Source organism: Cucurbita pepo, chromosome LG09, assembly GCF_002806865.2.
Source record: "Cucurbita pepo subsp. pepo cultivar mu-cu-16 chromosome LG09, ASM280686v2, whole genome shotgun sequence".
In the NCBI taxonomy this organism is placed as follows: Eukaryota; Viridiplantae; Streptophyta; class Magnoliopsida; order Cucurbitales; family Cucurbitaceae; genus Cucurbita; species Cucurbita pepo.
The window spans coordinates 3762810-3784261 of record NC_036646.1 but is presented as its reverse complement, the minus strand read 5'-3'; the positions used below and the strand labels follow the sequence as shown (position 1 = coordinate 3784261).

Here is a 21452-nt window from a genome sequence, read left to right as displayed (position 1 = left end):
TCAATTTTGAAATGGGAAATGGTTTCTCTTAGAATAAGAAGGGGCACGGGTGGATGTAGTCTTAGTGTCTCTTTCACTATCATTTTAAAATATGGAAGATGTTCTAGGTCTCTCTAAACTTTCCTTTGTTTCCTGATTTATGATTTCTTCTTGCACTTTCTTTATTGATTTTGGATTTTTCACTAGCTCTCCCATTGCCCAAATTATAGTAATTAAACTAATGGATAATCCTGCAAAAATTATATGATGTTGATCCACATCATATAATAGGAAAATGTTAGATGGTTATGAGTTAACTAAGGATGCATGAGCATAGAGATAAAAGCCAAAAATTCTCAATAACTAGTTTAAAAATTATACTAAAATTTAAGCCTAAAAACCATTAAAGTTTAGGCATAGAAGTTGCTTACAAAAAGAAAGGCTTTGATGCTTTCATGTTCATGACAACGGTGCAAGATTCCAACTTGCTTTTTACTGATTGTCAAAAGCACATCAACGATATCATCTTGCTTTGGTTTAGGCTTCGCTGGATGAAGATGTTCATCAATCACCTCTTGGAACAGAACATTCATCTCATTAAAACCCTCTCGAGTCTAGCTTTTCGGCCATTAAACCAATCAACTACCTTCCCCACAAAAGGAATAGGAAAAAACTCAGAAGCACTAGCTTCCCAACCGGAACTCAACTTCACTCACAATTTTATTAAATTCATCCACTTTAAACAACTTCTCAAAAGCAATTCTTTAAACAACTTCTCAAAAGCAATTCTAAAAATAACATCAGTAGTGAGAGCAATGAGTAAGATCAACAGTAGCTTCACAAAAAGCTGATTGTGAAATTGATTCAATAAGCAAGCCAACTTCGTGCTCTCTAATGGGTTCGTAAAATAACACTCTTCATACTAAAAAGTTCAAGCATACAAATGTTTTTTTGTATCTCTCGCTAGTAATCACTGTAAGGCGAAAACTCAATATCAAGAAAATTGTAAGTGAGTTTTTTTATAACATCGGTTTGTGGTCTGTTGCAGCTTTGAAAATCGTTGGTTTTCAAGAGGGCGCGAACAGTCTCGACGGAGGATATGATGATGGTTTCTATACGACATAGACTGAGATTGATATTGGGACAATAACGCTGAGAGAGGTGCCATAGGGATTTGTGTGGTAGCTTTCCAAGTTGGTGCAAGTTTCCTACTAATGGAAGCTTTGGTTGGCTAGGAGGAAAATTACCCTTTTTTCTATTTGTAGCTGCTTTTCTTTTTTGGATGATGAAAAGTAGAGATAGGAAGAGGATGAGGGGAAGCCATGGACGGAAATCAAGGAAAGGCATTGAAATTTAGAAAGAGCTCAAGAACAAACAGGTCATTCTTCTTTCGATTAAATAGATATAAAATAAAACGTTAAGGATTTCATTTTTCATTTTCATATATTATTTAAATGAAAATAACTAAATATTTTCCAATTTTTAGTTTTGGTCTTTAAAAATGATAGATAAAAAAAATCATTTAAAAAGAAAATAAGATGGTCTATAAAAGTTCACAATTTCTTGATATTATTTTTACGTGGCAAAGAAAAAATGACGGTCCACTTCGTAAAAGCAACAAACTATCATCTCTAACCATGAAAAATAAAAATTGAAATAATGTTTCGAACTTTAATTTTTGTTTTATAATTTCTGTATTTTAAAATTTGTTTAACCTTCTAGTAAATAATGATTGAGTCTAGTCCTATCCAACCGCATCCCAGAATTTCGATTGCTTGGTGGTTCTCATGGAGTAGCCTCTCCGAAAGAATGATACAAGCTACAATAGAACAGACCAATAAACGACAAAAATAATCTTCAACAACTTCTGTCTCAATGCATTTGGAAAGTGGTCCATCCCTTCATGTTCTTTCATTTTCGATTACATGTTTTTTTCATTTTCGTGTATTGCATAGTATGTTTGAGTTATTCTCGATCCTTTGATACTCGAAATTCAAAGTGTGTCAGATCAAATATCTCAAACGTAGTGAAATGATAGAAAAAAAAGTCATTATGAATTTAGTACGTTAGAGTTAAATTAAAAAAATATAATCAAGAAAAAAAATTAAAAAAATAAATGAGACAAAAAAAAAAAGCACAAATATTAAATGTTAGGTAGATTAATGAAACTTTGAGAAGGACCCATACTCGTCGGCAAGAGAAAAAACGAAGATTCTGTCCTTTTATTTGGAATTAGGACACGATCTTGAAGGGAAACGTTCATGGAGGGAAGCGTGATTGACGAGTTTGTTGAGCCAATTTTTGAAAAGGATGACCCATAAACCACAACTAAAGAGCTTAGAACCATGGGTAAGAATGCAACTTTCAAGCTCGAATTTCTACTCGTGAAGCAAAACTTATGATTCTTGTTTGGTTAGATTCGTGGGGACATTTGGAACAAACTTTGTGTAGGAGTTAGTTGCTGAATCTAAGCTTGTTCGGCCACACACAATGTTCATGCGTGCTACTCAATCGTGTGCGACACAATCACGTCGTTTCTCATTATCATCTTGGTTCCCAACAACACGATCCATAAATTGTGATGTCGTCCCATGTCTTGGAATACATCGGTCATCTTGGCTTGTTCGAACACATTTGTTGGAAACTGACCCATGTGTCAATCATCTCATCTGGGTATCCTGAACATCCATCCATCTGGTTCACTCGAGTATCGAACTCTCCTGTGTCCATGCTAAACCATTTGCGGCATACGTTTCAAATAGCGGGTGTATAATCTAACCTTTGACACATGGATTAGGGCGCAATAGGCACACATGGCCGTCCAATACTGTCCTTGAAAGACCCTTTTCAAAGAAAGACATCTAAGATGCTCGTTCCATGATGTTTGTCCACACTGACACACTCATGTGCCATAGGGTAGCTCGCTTAGGCTTGGGGTGAGAGCTAACGCCATGCCTCCCTCATAGTACATTTTGAAGAATTTTCAATCCTCATCGAGTAGAGGTCATTTTAGTGAGCAGACATACGACCTTGTGCATAATCCATCAAGTATCTGTTTCACACCAAATTTGGTCTACTTTCATCCTTCATACCAACGACTTAATTTCTGAGCCGCACGCTGAAACTCATATCCAAACCTCGACTTCTAAGGTTATGGCCCGGGACTTTATCTGGCCCTCTTCGAGCTAGTCTTCGACACTCATGTCGCCTCGTTCTCTCGAACTTTTTGTATGCCTCGACTTAGCTTCAATGCACACTCTTGGTGTATTAGATGATGCACCGTCCTCCTCAATCGCATCCTGGCACTTTTCAGTCTTGCCCCTTACGTGGCCGGATGGGCGCCACTTGAGAGTCGACCCTTGTCTGTCTTGTGTGTGGTGATCACAACCTACTTTCTCCCAGTGAGGTTGTGACACTATCCCCCACTTAACCTAACCATTGTCCCCAATGACTTTCTCATGGGCACAATCGTATCGTTGATTGTGACATTCTCCCCTATTTAATCTTGGTATCTTTCCGATGATGACCTAAATGTTGGGCTAGCTACGAGCTTGACCTATTACTTGATGCTTGTGTTATAGCCATGGCAGTTCCGATTTCTTCAGCAAGTTCAAAGATCTCTATGAGATGAATCTAACCAGCCAAGAATTATGAAATTTCATTAGGAATGAACGGTCGTTGGAAGTTGCTAGGTTTTGGACAAACTTACCCTGTTTTCCCCAAATCATTTCTCATCAACCACTCACAACTTTTTCCAAGGTAAACAAATTTTAATTTGTTTTATTCAGATTTACCTGAGGATAAAAATTACTCGAATTTATGTGAGGATGTAGCTTGTAGCTTAAAGAACACAATCTTTATTTTCTTACGTCCTAATTTTGTTGCAATTATTTATATTTTAGTTAGAAATTAAATACCAAAAACAATTTATGTGTTCTACTAAATCACATTATTAATAGCCCCAAATCATTTAAATTGGCCAAAATACTGTGAACAAAATAAAAAATAAAAAATAAAAGATTTACGTGAACACCGTCAACAGAATTAAAAAACAAAATAAAAAAAAGGAAACACATCGACCATGAAAATAATATTATAACAAATAATATTTGGATTATATGATCTAAATAGCGGAATAATACTAACATATTTATTTAAGTTAAATTAAGTTAGTAATTGAGTTACTAAAGGAATTAGGTGAATGTATTTAATAGGGTGAAACACCTTGGTATATGTGGAATAGAATTCGAGGGAACAAGGCAAGCCAATTCGGAATTAGATAGAAACTTCGACTAAAGTCAATCGAGTGGTCTTACTATTGGCGTGGTTAGAAATTGTTGTTTGTATGATGGCACGTGCCCCATGGTTTTGCACGTGTCATATACTTGATATATGTGAAATGTTTATGAAATGATGTGATTATGATATTTTTAGAAAATGATATGACTATGATATATTTAGGAAATGATATGACTATGATATGTTTATGAAATGATGTAACTATGATATCTTTAGGAAATGATATGGCTATGATATGTTTATGAAGCGATATGAATATAATATGGTTATAAAATGATATTGACTATGATATGTCCGTAATATGATATAACTATAACATGTTATGTTAATGCTATGACATGTGTTATGATGAAATGTGTTGATGATATGATATATGTTATGGTATAATACGTTTGGCAATATAATACATGTTGTGACATGTTTTATGATATGTTATGTACATGATATGAAATAAGACAATGTATGATATGAATCATACAATATTCAACTCCAACACACCCCTTAAAGGCTATGTTGTAAAATGATATGATATGAAGGAAAATTGAAGGGGTTGTTTTACATGATTTAATGAATAAAAATGTTGGGACCTTATGCCTGCGTGTTACATGCATTAGGGAATCTCCCCTTTTACGATGGTACGAAAGCTTACATTATGAGGCAGGAAAACGATCATTATGTTTATCATAATGTTAGGATGGTCACTATTCCTAACGGGTGTCCGGCAACACCAGAGAATGCTATCTCGACTAAGAGAGGGGTCCAAGAGGTGTGTGAACCGACTGGTGGGTCCATACTCGTATGTGAGGAGTATGTGTAGCATAAGTACATAAACATTCAATTACCCGTTTAAGATAGTCGCCTAAGAGAATACAGATAGAAATGATAGGCCTCATTCATATGACCTTAATAGTGGTGCCACTCACGGAGTATTTCTTAAAATACTCAAGCTACGTGCTATATGTATTTCAGGTACACGCAAGACACACCTGTATGGCTGACGACGGCATTGCAAGTCGAGACCATAGCACATGCATAAATTAGTTTAATTTTTTTAAGACTTTGTCAACGTTTATCTAAACCTAAATTACCTCTTATATGCACAAGCTCGACACACCCTTAGAAAAACCCCTCCAACGCCGGTGCTCACTAATTAGGAGTGAAAGTTCTCCAACAAAGTGAGTTTTCACGTCATCTATTTTGTTGGGAAATAAGAGTTCAAGCATTATATCTATTACATATAAAAATACCCATTATTAGTCTCAGCCATAAAACTACTCATGGATGGTATAAAATTGGTACAAGCTTGAGAGGCAACTTTTTGTGGAGGGTGAGAACTCAAACCCAAATTCTCTTCAATGTCTAAGTCCTCCTCTTTCATCCCATTCCGCAGCTTCCAATCAAAATGGTACAAAAGATTTGCTAAAGCCAACTCAACATTTTTCACCCTATATTCAATTTCGGGCATATCCTCCACTAGCCTCGAATAACAAGAACTCAAAATGTTGTCCTTTGTAATCAATAGTGCTCAATCAAATCTCTCTGGTATGAACTTTTCTCGGTTTTTCTAATATGTGGGGTCTCGCCCAATTGCCCAAATATTTATTTGAACTATCGTTTTTTAGTAAAAATCGTAGCTTTCAATTTTAAAATGAGAAATCGTTACTCTTGGAATAAGAAGAGGTGCTGGTGGATGTAGTCTTAATGTCTCTTTCACTATCATTTTCATATATGGAAGCTCTTCTAAATCTCTCTATGTTACCTTTCCTTTGTTTCCAACATGATTTCTGATTTTTTCTTGAGCTTTCTTCATCAGTGTTGGACTCTTCGCAAGTTCTGCCATTGCCCAGACTAATATAATTGAAATTGTGTCTATTTCTACTAAAATTATGTTCTATTCATGCAATAAAAAATTATAGAAGGTTGTGAGATAATGGAGAAGGCATGAAGGATAGAGACAAAGCAAAAAAAGGACCAATATCTGCTCAAAAACTTATTAACCACGGGATTGAAAGTTTAGAAATTAAACAAAAAAAAAAAAAAATTAAGGAAAAAACCATTAAAGATTTTGGATAGAAGTTGCTTACCAAAAGAAGTTTTCATGGGTAATGACAACCGTACAAGCTTCAACTTGCATTTTAGTCTAAAGCACATCAATAATATCTTCTTGTTCTGGTTTAGGTCTCTCTGGACGAAGGTTTTCATCAATCACTTCTTGAAACAGAGTATGGATCTCATTAGAAACCCTCTCAAGTCTAGCTTCTCGTCCATTATATCAATCAATGGCCTTACCTACAAAAGGAATACGAAGGAACTCAGAAGCACAGTAGCTTCCCAACAATGCCACAGCTTCATTCACAAGCTCATAAAATCCATCCCCTTCAAACGGTTTCCCAAAAGCAATTCAAAAAATAACACCAGTTCCCTTCAAACGGTTTCCCAAAAGCAATTCAAAAAATAACACCAGTAGTGAGTGTAGTGGACTTCTTAGTAAGATTAACAACAACTCCCCAAGAAGCTGATTAGGAAATCGATTCAATCAGCAAACCAACTTCTTGCTCTCTAAGAGGTTCGTAAGATAACACCCTCTTCATATTGAAAAGCTCAAGTCTACAAATTTTACGTATCTCTCTCCAGTAATCACTATAAGGTGAAAACGCAATGTCAAGAAAATTGTAAGTGAATTTTTTGACTCATTGAGTTTGTGGTCTACTGTAACTTTGAAGATCGTGGATTTTTATGAGGGCACGAGCTGTCTCGACAGAGGATATGACGGTGGTTTCTACACCGCCAAGGCTGAGGCTGATAATGGGACCGTAATGCTGAGAGAGGCCCATAGGGATTTGTGTGGGAGCTTGCCAAGTTGGTGCAAGTTTCCTATGATTGGAAGCTTTGGTGGGCTTGGGGGACAATTACCCTTTTTTCTCTTTGCAGCTTCTTTCTCTTTGAATTTAGAAAGAATTCAAGAACAATAATGAAAAAGATTATGAATTAAAAATGTCATTATTAAATATGTTTCAATTCTCATTTTCTTATGTTATTTCAATGAAAACAATTAAATGTTTTCAAATTTGTTAGTTGTGTCATTTTTAAATGGTAGATAAAAATTTTATTTAAAAAGAAAATATTATAGTCTATAGAAGTCCACAATTTCTTGATATTATTATTACAGTACCATAAAGAATTATACCAAAAAAATGACGGTCCACTCCGTAAAAGCAACAAGCTATCATCTCTTACCATGGAAAATAAAAATTAAAACACTACTTATACCAAAATTTAGTTTTTCGTTTATAATTTCTATATTCCAAAGTTTTTATCGTGTGGATAGATTTGTTTAGCCTTCTGATAAATTTCCATAGACCTATGTAATCGGGTCTAGTCCGATCCAATCGCACTTCAGAATTTCAATTGCTCAGTAGTTCACATGAAGAAATCTCTCCAAAAGAATGATACAAGTTGTAATAGAACAGATCAGTAAACGACAAATATAATCTTCAAGGATTTTTGTCTTTATCATCTCATTTGGAAATTGCTCGATCTCTTCCTATTCTTTCATTTTCTATTATATGTTCTTCATTTTCATGCATTGCATAGTATGTTTAAATCACTCGTCTTTCGATGCCTCAAAACTCAAGGTGCGTCACATCAAAACTCTCCAACTAAATAAAATGATAGAAATAAAAACCATTTAATACTTTGATTTAAAAAAAAAAAAAAAAAAAAAACTTAAAAACTTAATTACAATTCAATGAAGTTTAATACTAGCCTCCTAGTGACTAAATAGACTTTTTTGAGGCTTGTTTTATGGTCCTAATTTTATTGAACCATTTTTTCATAAAATATAATTACTTGTAAAATACTTTTCCTTTTAATATAAATTTGGTATGAAATATCATCCACAAAATATTAGGTAAATTAATGGAACTTTAACATTTTTATTAAAAAAAAAAATAGTAAATTTATATTTTAACGTATTTGGAATAGTCAATGGCCGTAAGGAGAAAGAAATGGGGTAGATGGAACAGTCGACGACCATACTCTTGCCCGCAATAGAAGATTTCGAGAGGGAGAAAGGAGAATCGACCATCAACTTAGGGTTCCACACCTGATTTCAGGGGGTTTGGAGGGATAAATCCTTGTCATCTTTGTCCACTACGACGATTCCTTATTCTTACTCTTATGTTAGTCGAGTCAATAGATCATTGGAAAAGAATCGGTGTTCCACGCAACAAGAGACGTAAGACGGTTGGTAAGCTCTCTATTCACAAAAATAGGAAAACCATCCATATCTTTTCAAAAAAAATATATACTCCAACAGATAAACGTACATCATGAAGAAATTAATTACCTTCATGTAGGACTTGTTCGAGTTGCTATCAAACCCATATTTAGACTAGGTCACTGTATTATTGTCCTTATCTCCCTTAGAAATAAGAGACATGAAGACTTCTCAAACTTCTTACTAACCATGGTTCAACCCAATTTGGATAATGGACCAATATATTTCCATTGTTATCCAAATTTTATCATATCTCTCAATGACCCACATATTTATATTCTCTCAAGTTGGATCTACTCTCAAATAAGTGAATATGAAAGAAATTTTTTGGTTGGTATATTTAGAATTAATTATAAGTGGATGAACACCAATATCTCTCCAAAAGCACTAAGATCCACACCTAAAGGATCTACTATGTTCAACCATGTGCACGTAAATCTCACACGCCTTCAAACTCGAGCAGCTTCAAATTTCCAAATCTTTTATGTCATTCTCTTTATGTCCCAAGCTCGATTCTCTTTCTAGGGTATTTTATCTCCTCACGATTCCTTCTTCAAAGTAATGGATCGCCAATAACGTGTAGGTTTTCCTCTCCTTTTTTCTTATTTATTTATTTCATTAACATTACTCTTATTTATTTCCTTACCTTTTGTTATGCATATCAATCTTCAAATATTGGTGTTACACTTATGCTTTTCACATCATCTATTTTGTCGGTAACAAAAGAGTTCAAGTATTTTATATAATACATATAAAATACCCATTATTACTCTAAGCTATAAAACTGCTTAGGGATGGTATAAAATTGGTACAAGTTTGAGAGGCACCTTTTTGTAGATGGTGAGACTCAAACCCGAACTCTCTTCCATGTCCAAGTCCTCCTCTTTCATCCCATTCGACAGCTTCCAATCAAAATGGTACAAAAGATTCGTTAAAGCCAACTCCACAGTTTTCACTCCCATATTTATCCCCGGGCATATCCTCCGACCAGCCCCAAATGGTAAGAACTCAAAATGTTGTCCTTTGTAATCAATCGAGCTCTCCGCAAATCTCTCTGGAAGGAACTCTTCTGGATCTGTCCAGCATGTGGGGTCTCGTCCAATTGCCCAAATGTTTACTTGAACCATCGTTTTCGGGTAAAAATCATAGTTTTCAATTTTGAAATGAGAAATGGTTTCTCTTGGAAGGAGAAGAGGTGCTGGTGGATGTAGTCTTAGTGTCTCTTTTACTATCATTTTCAAATATGGTAGCTCTTCGACGTCTCTCTCTCTTACCTTTCCTTTGTTGCCCACATAGTTTCTTATTTCTTCTTGAGCTTTCTTCATCAATTTTGAGTTTTTTGCGAGTTCTGCCATTGCCCAGACTATTGTAATTGAACCAGTGTCTAATCCTGCCACAAATATGTTCTGTTGATGTACATCATACAATAGAAAAAGTTAGAAGGCTCTAAGATAAGGGAGAAGGCATGAAGGATAGAGATAAAGCCAAAAGGGGCACAAAAATTTAGTTAACCACGAGATTGAAAGTTTAGAAAATAAATTAAAATTTAAGCTTAAAAACCATTAAAGTTTAAGAATAGAAGTTGCTTACAAAAAGAATGGCTTTGATGTTTTCATGGTTAATGACAATCGTGCAAGGATCAACTTGCTTTTTACTAATAGCCAAAAGCACATCAATGATATCATCTTGCACAGGCTTAGGCCTCTCAGGGCAAAGGTGTTCATTAATTACCTCTTGAAACAGAGCATTTATCTCATTAAAAACTTTTTCAAGTCTAGCTTTTCGACCATTAAACCAATCAAATATCTCTCCCACGAAAGGAACTGGAAAAAACTCAGAAGCACTATAGCTTCCCATGAGGGCCTCAACTTCACTTATAAGCTCATGAAATCCATTCCCTTCAAATGGCTTCCCAAATGCAATTCTAAAAATAACACCAGTAGTGAGAGCAATGGACTTCTCACTAAGATCAACGGTAGCTCCACAAGAAGCTGATTGTAAAATTGATTCAATAAGCAAACCAACTTCTTGTTCTCTAATGGGTTCGTAAGATAACACCCTCTTCATACTGAAAAACTCAAGCATACAAATTTTGCGCATCTCTCGCCAGTAATCACTGTAGGGTGAAAAACCAAGGTCAAGAAAATTGTAAGTGAATTTTTTCATGGCATGGGTTTGTGGTCTGTTGCAACTTTGAAGATCGTGAGTTTTCAAGAGGGCACGAGCAGTCTCAGCCGATGATATGATGATGGTTTCTATACGGCCTAGGTTGAGGCTCATAATGGGACCGTAAAGCTGAGAGAGGCGCCATAGGGATTTGTGTGGGAGCTTGCCAAGTTGATGCAAGTTTCCAATGATTGGAAGCTTCGGTGGGCTTGGGGGAAAATTACGCTTTCTTCTATTTGCCGCTACTTTCCATTTTAGGATGATGAAAAGTGAAGAGAGGAAGAGGAGGAGGGGAAGCCCGGGAGGGAAATGAAGGATAGACATTAGAATTTAGAAAGAGCTCAAGAACAAAGAGGAAAAAGATCACGAATAAAAAACTGGTGATTCTTCTTTGGATTAAATAGACATCCAACAAAACGTCATATATATGAAGGAAAATAATGAAATGTTTTCAAATTTTTAGTGGTTGTCTTTAAAAATGGTAGATTAAAAAATTATTTAAAAAGAAAAAATGATGGTCCACAGAAATACAACTTTTCTTGATATTATTCTTACAGTACCAAATTGGCGGTCCACTCCATGAAAGCAATAACTTGTCATCCTCTAACCGTAGAAAACAAAAATTGAAACACAAGTTATTAGCGTGATAGATTTGAATACTAATCTTCTAGTAGATAATCTATATTTTAACCAATGAAATCAAATTTTGAAGTTATGATTAGATCTGATTTGATTGAGTTTGGTCTTATCCAACGGTGTCTTAGAATTTCAATTAAAGATGGAGATTGAGACAATGATATAAGTGATCGATAGAACATTAAAGAATGAAAATCAACTTCAAAGATTTTTGTTTCAATGCATTAGAGGTGGAAAATGACCCATACCTTCCCGTCCCTTTGGTGGCATCCAATAAGATCAAATATCAATTTTATTTAAAACAAAACCTAATTTTCAAAATCACAACTTTTTAGNTTTTTTTTTTTTCAACCAACACATTCCTAAAATTTATATATATATATATATATATTTTGTTTCTAATATTTTGAGTTTTTTCTTGATGAATTTTTTCTATTTTTAATATTTCATCAATTTAGTAAATCTTATAATAATATAAGTTTATAATCAACAAATATTTGTTTAATAGTTATATAATAATAGAAAGAGGTTAAAATATCTTTTTGAAATTTATTTTATTTTTGTTTCAATTAAAAAAATTGATGCAATTTTAACTGACCTTGCTACTGCTTTCGTAATATAATCTCTTATGCGAAAATAATTATTTAAAAAAATATTCATAAAGCAATATCATCGGCTTACATATTTAAAAAAATGTCTTTAAAATAACATAAATGAAATATTAAATAAAACAAATTAAAATTGAAATACCACTATTTTATGCATAGTCTCTACTTGTGATGTCGTCGTCAGCGTACAAGGGTGTCTTGCCTTTACCTCAAAGATAGGAGTAGTCCACGACTTGAGTATTTTAAAAAAATACTTAGTAACCCTACTATTTTGGTTAGGGAATGTAAACACATGTAACTCATGATTAGAGACATATCGTTAAAACCATTGTAGAGGTGGTTTCCAGTATTGACAAAATTGGATGTGTAGTACTTCCCTACACACGACCCATATGTGCGAGCATTAGTCCACCAAGTAGTTTGCAACCCCCTTGGCCCATCATAGTAAGGCTAGTTGTTCGTAGTCGGACATCCGGAGGTCAGCAAACTCTTGAATATCATGAAGGCATCATCATAATATACGCCTCTGTACTCATTATCATAATTGGGGAAGTAACCCGATAGACATGAACACGCAATATGCATGAGGTCCCTATAGTTTTCATCTTAAATTATTCTTATGACACAACCCTATACATCATTAACATATTGTTCTAGGTAACATGCATTAGCCTTCATACATTCATCATCATTACTCTCATTTAGGGTAGTGTCTCAGAAAACTCTTCATCATAATGCAGCATGTCATCTCATACATACACATCATCTTAATATGAAATATCATCATATTTAGTCAAAATACATCATTGTCATCATGTCATCATATCATAATATAACATCACATCATACTAGCTCACATCATCATCATAGTATATAAGCATAAATGACAAATGCAAGGGTCACTCGCCACGTGTTGTCATACATAAGACAAGTCTTATACTTTACAATTAGAGGACACCAGTTCAAACTTAGTACTCATAGATGGTACATCATCAGTACAAGTTCAAAGGAAACTTTTTGTGGATGGTGAGACTCAAACCCGATTTCTCTTCCATGTCCAAGTCCTCCTCCTTCATCCCTTCTGGCAACTTCCAATCAAAATCATACAAAAGATTTGCTAAAGCCAAATCCACAGTTTTCCCCCATATTCAACCCTGAGCATATCCTCCGACCACCCCCAAACGGCAAGAACTCAAAATGTAGTCCTTTGTAATCAATGGAGCTCTCTGCAAATCTCTCAAGGAAGAAACTCTTCTGGGTCTTTCCAACATGTGGGGTCTCGCCTAATTGCCTAAATGTTCACTTGAACCGTTGTTTTTGGGTAAAACTCATAGCCTTCAATTTTGAAATTGGAAATAGTTTCTCTTGGAACAAGATGAGGTGCGGGTGGATGTAGTCTTAGTGCCTATTTCACTATCCTTTTCAAATATGAAAGCTCTTCTATGTCTCTCTCTGTTACCTTTCCTTTGTTTCCCACATGATTTCTAATTTCTTCTTGAGCTTTCTTCATCAATGTTGGGTTCTTGGCCAGTTATGTCATTGCCCATACTAATGTAATTGAACTTGTCTCTACTCCGGTTAAAAATAGGTTCTATTGATGTACATCATACAATAAAAAAAATGTTAGAGACGGTGAGATAACAACGCATGAACTGAGAATGTTTGCTTAAGCCACGACACCTAAATGGTGGGAAAGTTATCTATTTATAATCAAATAAATTAAAAGGATACGTAAAAAGTAATAAATGAATATAACAATAAATGAAAGACACGTAGGGTAAGCTGTAATAGAAGTTAAATATCTTGATATTTGTGATCAAATATGATATATATGATAAACTATAATTAAGTACTAAATATCCTTATGTTATGTTGCGTTGATGCATATCATACAATAAAAATGTTAGAAGGCTGTGAGATATCCGAGAATGCATGAAGGATAGAAACATAGCAAAAAAGGCTCAATATTGATAAACAACTTGTTAACCACAAGATTGAAAGTTTAGAAACTAAACTAGTGTAAAAACCATTAAATAATAGAGATAGAAGTTGTTTACCAAAAGAATAGCTTTGATGTTTTCACCGATAATGACAAGGGTGCAAGATATAACTTACTTTTTACTCATAGCCAAAAGCACATCAATGATATCATCTTGTTTTGGCTTAGGCCTCATCGAAGATGCTCATCAATCACTTCTTGAAACAGATCATTCATCTCATTAAAACCCTCTCAAGTCTAGTTTCTCGGCCACTAAACCAATCAATTACCTTCCCCACAAAAGGAATTGGAAAAAACTCAAAAGCACTATAGCTTCCCAATAGGGCCTCAGCTTCACTCACAAGCTCATGAAAGCCATCCCCTTTAAACGGCTTCCCAAATGCAATTCTAAAAATAACACTTGTAGTGAAAGCAATGCACTTCTCAGTAAGATCAACAACGGCTCCACAAGAAGCTGATTGTGAAATTGATTCAATAAGTAAACCAACTTCTTGCTCTCTAATGGGTTCGTAAGATAGCACCCTTTTTATACTGAAAAGCTCAAGTATACAAATTTAGCAAATCTCTCTCTAGTAATTGCTGGAAGGTGTAAATGCAATGTCAAGAAAATTGTAAGTGAGTTTCTTGATAGCATGCGTATGTGGTCTGTTGCAACTTTGAAAATCGTAGGTTTTCAAGAGGGCACGAGCTGTCTGGGTAAATGATTTGGTGATGGTTTTTATATAGCCTACGCTGAGGCTCATAATAGGATCGTAAAGCTGAGAGAGGCGCCATAGGGATTTGTGTGGGAGCTTGCCAAGTTGGTATAAGTTTCCAATGATTGAAAGCTTCGGATTTCCATTTTAGGATGATGAAAAGTGAAGAGAGGAAGAGGATGAGGGAAAGCTACGGAGGGAAAGGAATGAAAGACATCAGAATTTAGAAAGAGTTCAAGAACAAGAGAAAAAAAATCACAATAAAAAATGTTGATTCTTCTTTAGATTAAATAGACATAAAATAAAACATCCTATGTTATTTGAAGAAAATAATGAAATGTTTTTAAATTTTTAGTGTTGCCTTTAAGAACGGTAGACTAAAAAATTATTTAAAAATAAAATATGATGGTCCACAAAAATACAACGTCGCTTGATATTATTCTTCTAGTATCAAATAAATGATACTAAAAAATGGTGGTCCACTCCATGAAAGCAATAAGGTGTCATCAAGTGGAAAACAAAAATTGAAACACGGCTTATTAGCATGATAGATTTGAATATTAGTCTTCTAGTAGATAATCTATATTTGTATGAATGATATCACGTTTAAAAGTTATGATTAGATCTAATTTGACTGGGTCTGATCTTATCCAACCGCGTCTTAGAATTTCAATTACAGATAGAAATAGAACAATAAAGGACGAAAATCAACTTCAAACATTTTTGTCTTGATGCATTTGACGTGGAAAGTGGCCCATACCTAGAGTCCCTCCGGTGACATCCCATAAGATCAAATATCAATTATTTTTTAAAAAACTTAGATTTTTTTAATTTTGAAAATTAAAAGTAAAAAGTAAAAAATAATCTATTAAATTCTTTTTAAAAGATAAACAAAACCTGATTTTCAAAATTTAGATATGAGAGATTTTTTTTTAAAAAAAAAATTGGGGTAAACTTAATTGCAATTATTTGATTGAAAAAAATGGATCAACTTGAATTCATTTCGAATTCAGATACCCAAATGTTTAAATTTGATGTCAATCGTGTGAATGAAATAAATTCTCGATGACCCGTGAGCCGCTTTTATCTCTAAATTTCTTTGCGTTAACATTGAGTACTACAATGCAGTACTATAATTATATGGTAAAGTTTTAATAACATAATGTAAGAATGTTAAAATACCGTCTCCAAAATCTATGTTCTGATTCACTTAATGACCACAGTTATTCGCTCAATTTTATATAAACAAAATGAAAACTAGCGTAAATATTAACAGTTAAATATATTAATGAAACTTTAACATTTTTATTAAAAAAATATCGACATCATTTTTTTTATTATACTGTGTCTTTCTACTCTACTAAGACGGAGAGCGGTAAAGAAAAGAAAATCGCACTATCTCTGCTGTAATAGGTGAATGCCTCTTTTTCCGCGGAAGTTGTCGGAATTCCTCTAAGATATTGGCTACAATGGAAAAGGTCTTATCGATCAAATTTCCCTTTATCCCAGATCTAGGCATCGGTAACAACCCTATTTTTTCATTTCTTTGAATTATTAGAATTACCTCGAGTGAGAAATCCCACAAACAAAGGAATAGTACGACATAACGGATTCATTCTCAAATCCCCCTCTCGATATTCAAATTGTTTCTTTTTGCCAGGAATCATAGTTTGGGTTTAAAAAACTAAATAGAATCATGAGCTAAAAGTATCCATTAAAGATAGTGAAAAAGAAAATGGAATATGACTGACTCCCTATTAACTCGGTTTCTGGGCCATAATCATTCTGTAGGAGAGATGGCCTAGTGAGTGGTTGAAGGCGTAGCATTGGAACAGCTATGTAGGCTTTTGTTTACCGAGGGTTCGAATCCCTCTCTTTCCGTACTAATTCAACAATGTGAGTGACTGACCCCAATGTATCAAATCAACTAACAATGGATAGTCTTATTCCACTGGTTATACCTTTGAATGATAGATGAATGATAGACTAATTTCCGTATCAAAACCTTCCTTTCCTTCGGTCTCTTTCTTTACTTAGACTTCGGCGAAGGGTAGGAGGAAATTGTCCGAACCTTTGTTTTTTAGTTAGGTTTCAGTCTGCCGAGAATACTACAACGAGTGATTTTCAAACTGACCCATTTATTTACTATCTAGTATTTGATTGACTAATCCTTTCTATTGCAATGGCTGAGGAGTCAAATGTTTTGGCAATTCCTGAAGCGGGGGGATGAAGAAAGAGAATTTGGAATCAGTGCTCTCGATTTGTTTTCATCCTTCCTTTGCTGTAATAATAGGGGTTTGCAACGATAACTATCTATATGCACTATAGAACCATTAACTCAAATATGTCTATGATTAACTAATTGGCGNTAGGAATGGGGTTTAGAGAGTTGTATATTTGTGTTAAAGTGTCGTTTTGGGTTTGTGTGTGTGACATGCGTGCTTTAAGAGGTTCCATTCCCTAAAGGGGCTCATTTTGTGTAGAGTACTTTTTTACCCTGATTTCCCTCGGGAACTCTCCTGTAAACACTCGTACGCCATCATTTTCATTTTCATTTTCATTTTCATTATTTTATTATTCATTATCAGTAAAAAAGTACTCTACACAAAATGAGCCCCTTTAGGGAATGGAACCTCTTAAAGCACGCATGTCACACACACAAACCCAAAACGACACTTTAACACAAATATACAACTCTCTAAACCCCATTCCTACATGTTCACACTCACACAAAATCACTCACTAAAAGATACAACACTTTTACTCAATACAATTCAATCTAAATACCAAACTAGAAGTATACATTACCCCTTAATCCTGTCCGACCCAATCAGTCGGAAACCTCCAAGTGTGGTTAGGCACCCTCCACTGTGCGCACAAGCCGAAGGCGTAGTGGCAATTCCTTCGGCTACTGTAGAGATAAGGCTACAGAGCGGGGCTAGTGATACTGAGGTTTGATCTTTAGACATCAATAGGCTACATCCTAACTAGAACCTATTTATACCGACTCCTTAACCTTCTGACTCCGAGGGTTTTAGTAGTTCCAGCGGAGATAAGACCCTCCTTTACGGTTAGGCACCCTCCACTGTGCGCACAAGCCGAAGGCGTAGTGGCAATTCCTTCGGCTACTGTAGAGATAAGGCTACAGAGCGGCGTTGAGATACTTAGGTTTGACGTTAGGACCAGTCATAAGCTCCCACCTAACTCCTTACTCAGGTTGTGAGTGTAAACCTCGGATGTGATGGTTGACGTTGTTGTTAACATATATCATCCGATGGCATAATCTTCATGTAAGGCTCCATCCACTGAGTGCCAATACCGATGGCGTAGTGGCATTACCATCGGTGACTGCAACATCCTTAACGGGTGACCACATTTTGCAGGGTGAGGGAGGAAAAAGCTTATTAAGTCTCGCATTCTCGTGTTTTTGGACCATATAAGAAAGCTCAAAGAAAGCTGCATACTCCTTACGTCTGACACTCTAGTAAGATCCCACCGTGATATTAAGGTTTTCTGCAACTTTTCCTTAATATCATAGGGCTCTCAGAAAGGTTTGACTTACTACTTTCTGAGATACGAACAGTTTAGTAAGGCACCATCCACTGTGCGCAAACACCGAAGGCTTAGTGGCATCTCCTTCGGGAACTGCTTTATTGCAGCGCGAGTAAGGCCTCTGAAAAGCCAATTATATGGAATAAAAACACAAAACCGTTCCCCTCTCACATACGTTCTCAAACACTAGATAGCAACCAGCAGGAGCCTCGTATAATCGGGATATCACAACTGCTGTCCCGGTGAAAAAGGTTCCTCTATTGCTATAAAGTGTTTTCTTCAATTTTTTTTTTAATATTTTTTTTAGGGAGGAATGGACTTTTTGTGTGTAATATACACTGCTAATTACCCCTAAAACATCCAACCCTGAATCGGAGAAAGAAAGAGGCTTTCCTTGCAAGAGAATACTAATCATTGCAATTCAAATATTGGGAAAGTCTCTTTCTTTCTCCGATTCAGGGTTGGATGTTTTAGGGGTAATTAGCAGTGTATATTACACACAAAAAGTCCATTCCTCCCTAAAAAAAATATTAAAAAAAAAATTGAAGAAAACACTTTATAGCAATAGAGGAACCTTTTTCACCGGGACAGCAGTTGTGATATCCCGATTATACGAGGCTCCTGCTGGTTGCTATCTAGTGTTTGAGAACGTATGTGTGAGGGGAACGGTTTTGTGTTTTGTGTGAGTGTGAACATGTAGGAATGGGGTTTAGAGAGTTGTATATTTGTGTTAAAGTGTCGTTTTGGGTTTGTGTGTGTGACATGCGTGCTTTAAGAGGTTCCATTCCCTAAAGGGGCTCATTTTGTGTAGAGTACTTTTTTCTACTTAAAGAGAATTACACAATACTATCCATGAAAAAGACTATACAGTCAAATCATAGGATTTTTTCGACTTAAAGAACATTACACTAACTATCCCTGAAAAGACTATACAGTCTATAGAGAGCATTTTTGCGACTTAAAGACAATTACACACACAAACTCTCCTAGAAAAAGACTATACAGTCTATACATAGGATTTTTTCGACTTAAAAGACTATTACACTAAAAACTATCCTAGAAAAGACTAGACAGTCTATACATAGGATTTTTTCTACTTTAAGACTATTACACATAAAACTAGCCCTCAAAGACTAAACAGTCTATACATACCGTTTTTCTACTTAAAGACTATTACACACAAAACTTCTTTCCCAAAGGTTTAGTTCCATGAAAGCTAATTACACACAAAACATCTTACCCGGAATCGGAGAAAGAGGCATTCCTTTTATGCCCGGAATCTGAGAAAGAAAGAAAGAAAGAGGGTTTAGCACTGAAAGACGATTACACACAACACTTCATTCCCAGAGGTTTAGTCTCCTGAAAGATAATTACACACAAAACATCTTTCCCTGAGGTTTAGTGCACTGAAAGTGAATTACACACACAACATTTGACCCTGAATCTGAGAAAGAAAGAGGCTTTCGTNTTAGATGTGTTTCATTCCTTAGGGAGTGAGAGGGCTAAGGCGAAAGGGTTGGTTGCCCCTTACGCGCTTTTGTTAGGAGGAGTTCAGTGTAGTCGGATGGAAGGGAAGCGCATATCGGAAAGGAATCGGGCATCTATGGAAAGAATCAACCTTCTGCCTTGTCTAGTAAGCTGCCATTATATTGAATGAAGAAGAAAATCGACAAATAGGGAATCAATCACTTGGGGTATGAATAAGATCAGCAGGAAAAACAATGCATAGGGCTTCGGCAGTCTTGCAGAAAAAAGAGCTTTTGTCTTCTTCAGTTAGTACAAATTAGGTCGATATCGACAATCCAGTTTCCCAGGAAGGAGGCCTAGAAAAGGTCAGCGGAGAAATCACAAAATAAAAGTACTCTACACAAAATGAGCCCCTTTAGAGAATGGAACCTCTTAAAGCACGCATGTCACACACACAAACCCAACGGCATTTGGACAATAATCAAACAGCAAGGGCTAGAGATACGCACGTTTGACGTTTGACTACAAATAAGCTCCCACCTAACTCCTTACAAAAGATTTGGTTGGAGCTCTCGGATGTGATGGTTGACGTAGTTGTTAACATATCATCAGAGAGTGAATCTTCATTAAGGCTCCATCCACTGAGTGCCACCACTACGCCTTGTACTCTACACAAAATGAGCCCCTTTAGGGAATGGAACCTTGTGTGTGTGACATGCGTGCTTTAAGAGGTTCCATTCCCTAAAGGGGCTCATTTTGTGTAGAGTTAAAAATACGCTCTTATTTATTTATAAATCTCACTCCTTTCAAATACATTTTTTTAACGTATTTGAAAGGAGGGAGATTTATAAATAAAAAAAAAAATAAAAAATTAGCGTTTTTTTTATTATTATTATTATTATTTTTTAATATTAACCTTGAATTTGTGATCAATAATTTAATATGCAAGTCACAAAAACATTTATCTTATAATACAAAAATTTGAACGAGTCAAATTTATGCTTATCATTATTTAATTTTAAGCATTATATTACATATAAAGACCAAAGCCATAGAACTTCACTTAACTCATGGACGGTATGACATTGGTACAAGTTTTAGAGGCAACTTTTTGTAGATGGTGAGACTCAAACTCGAAGTCTCTTCCGTGTCCGAAGTCCTCCTTCTTCGTCCCTTCCAGCAACTTCCAATTAAAATGGTACAAAAGATTCGCCAAAGCGAGCTCCACCGTCTTCACCCCCAAATTCATCCTTGGGAAAATCCTCCGACTAGCCCCGAATGGCAAGAACTCAAAGTGTTGTCCTTTGTAATCAATTCAGCTCTCTTCAAATCTCTCTAGAACGAATTCTTCTGAATCTTTCTGGTATGTGGGGTCTCGTCCAATTACCCAAACGTTCATTTGAACCATTGATTTTGGGTAAAAATCGTAGCCTTCAATTTTGAAATGGGAAATGACTTCTCTTGGAATAAGAAGAGATGCTGGTGGATGTAGTCTCAATGTCTCTTTCACTATCATTTTCATATACGGAAACTCTTCTATATCTTTTTCGGTTGTCTTTTGTCTGTTTCTCACATAGTTTCTGATTTCTTCTTGAGCTTTCTTCATCAATTTTGGGTTCTTTACGAGTTCTGCAATTGCCCAAACTAGTGTAATTGAACCCGTGTCTAATCCGGCCAAAAATATATTCTGTTGATGTACAATATACAATAGAAAAGGTTATAAGTCGATGAAATAATGAAGAAGGAAGGATACAGACAAAGCCACAAAAAAA

The 21452-nt window shown here is 35.4% G+C and overlaps 1 protein-coding gene and 3 pseudogenes across 2 annotated transcripts; all 4 read right to left on the bottom strand.

The window, feature by feature from the left end:
* Window positions 1-5553: 5553 nt before the first annotated feature.
* On the bottom strand, window positions 5554-8788 carry LOC111802070 (annotated as a pseudogene).
* A 402-nt stretch (window positions 8789-9190) lies between these two features.
* Window positions 9191-11209, bottom strand: LOC111802023 (cytochrome P450 71B19-like). 2 transcript variants are annotated; one of them, XM_023686283.1, is made up of 2 exons: window positions 10289-11209; window positions 9191-9963 (listed from the first exon to the last, which is right to left on the bottom strand). In XM_023686283.1, the coding sequence occupies exons 1-2, from the start codon at window positions 11045-11047 to the stop codon at window positions 9346-9348; spliced, it is 1377 nt and encodes a 458-aa protein (XP_023542051.1). In that variant the 5' UTR covers window positions 11048-11209; the 3' UTR covers window positions 9191-9345. The 2 variants fall into 2 exon arrangements, with proteins under 2 accessions (XP_023542051.1, XP_023542050.1); XM_023686282.1 differs by having other exon boundaries at window positions 10148-11208.
* A 1750-nt stretch (window positions 11210-12959) lies between these two features.
* Window positions 12960-18037, bottom strand: LOC111802069 (annotated as a pseudogene).
* A 2711-nt stretch (window positions 18038-20748) lies between these two features.
* Window positions 20749-21452, bottom strand: part of LOC111802068 — a 3899-nt pseudogene continuing 3195 nt past the window's right edge.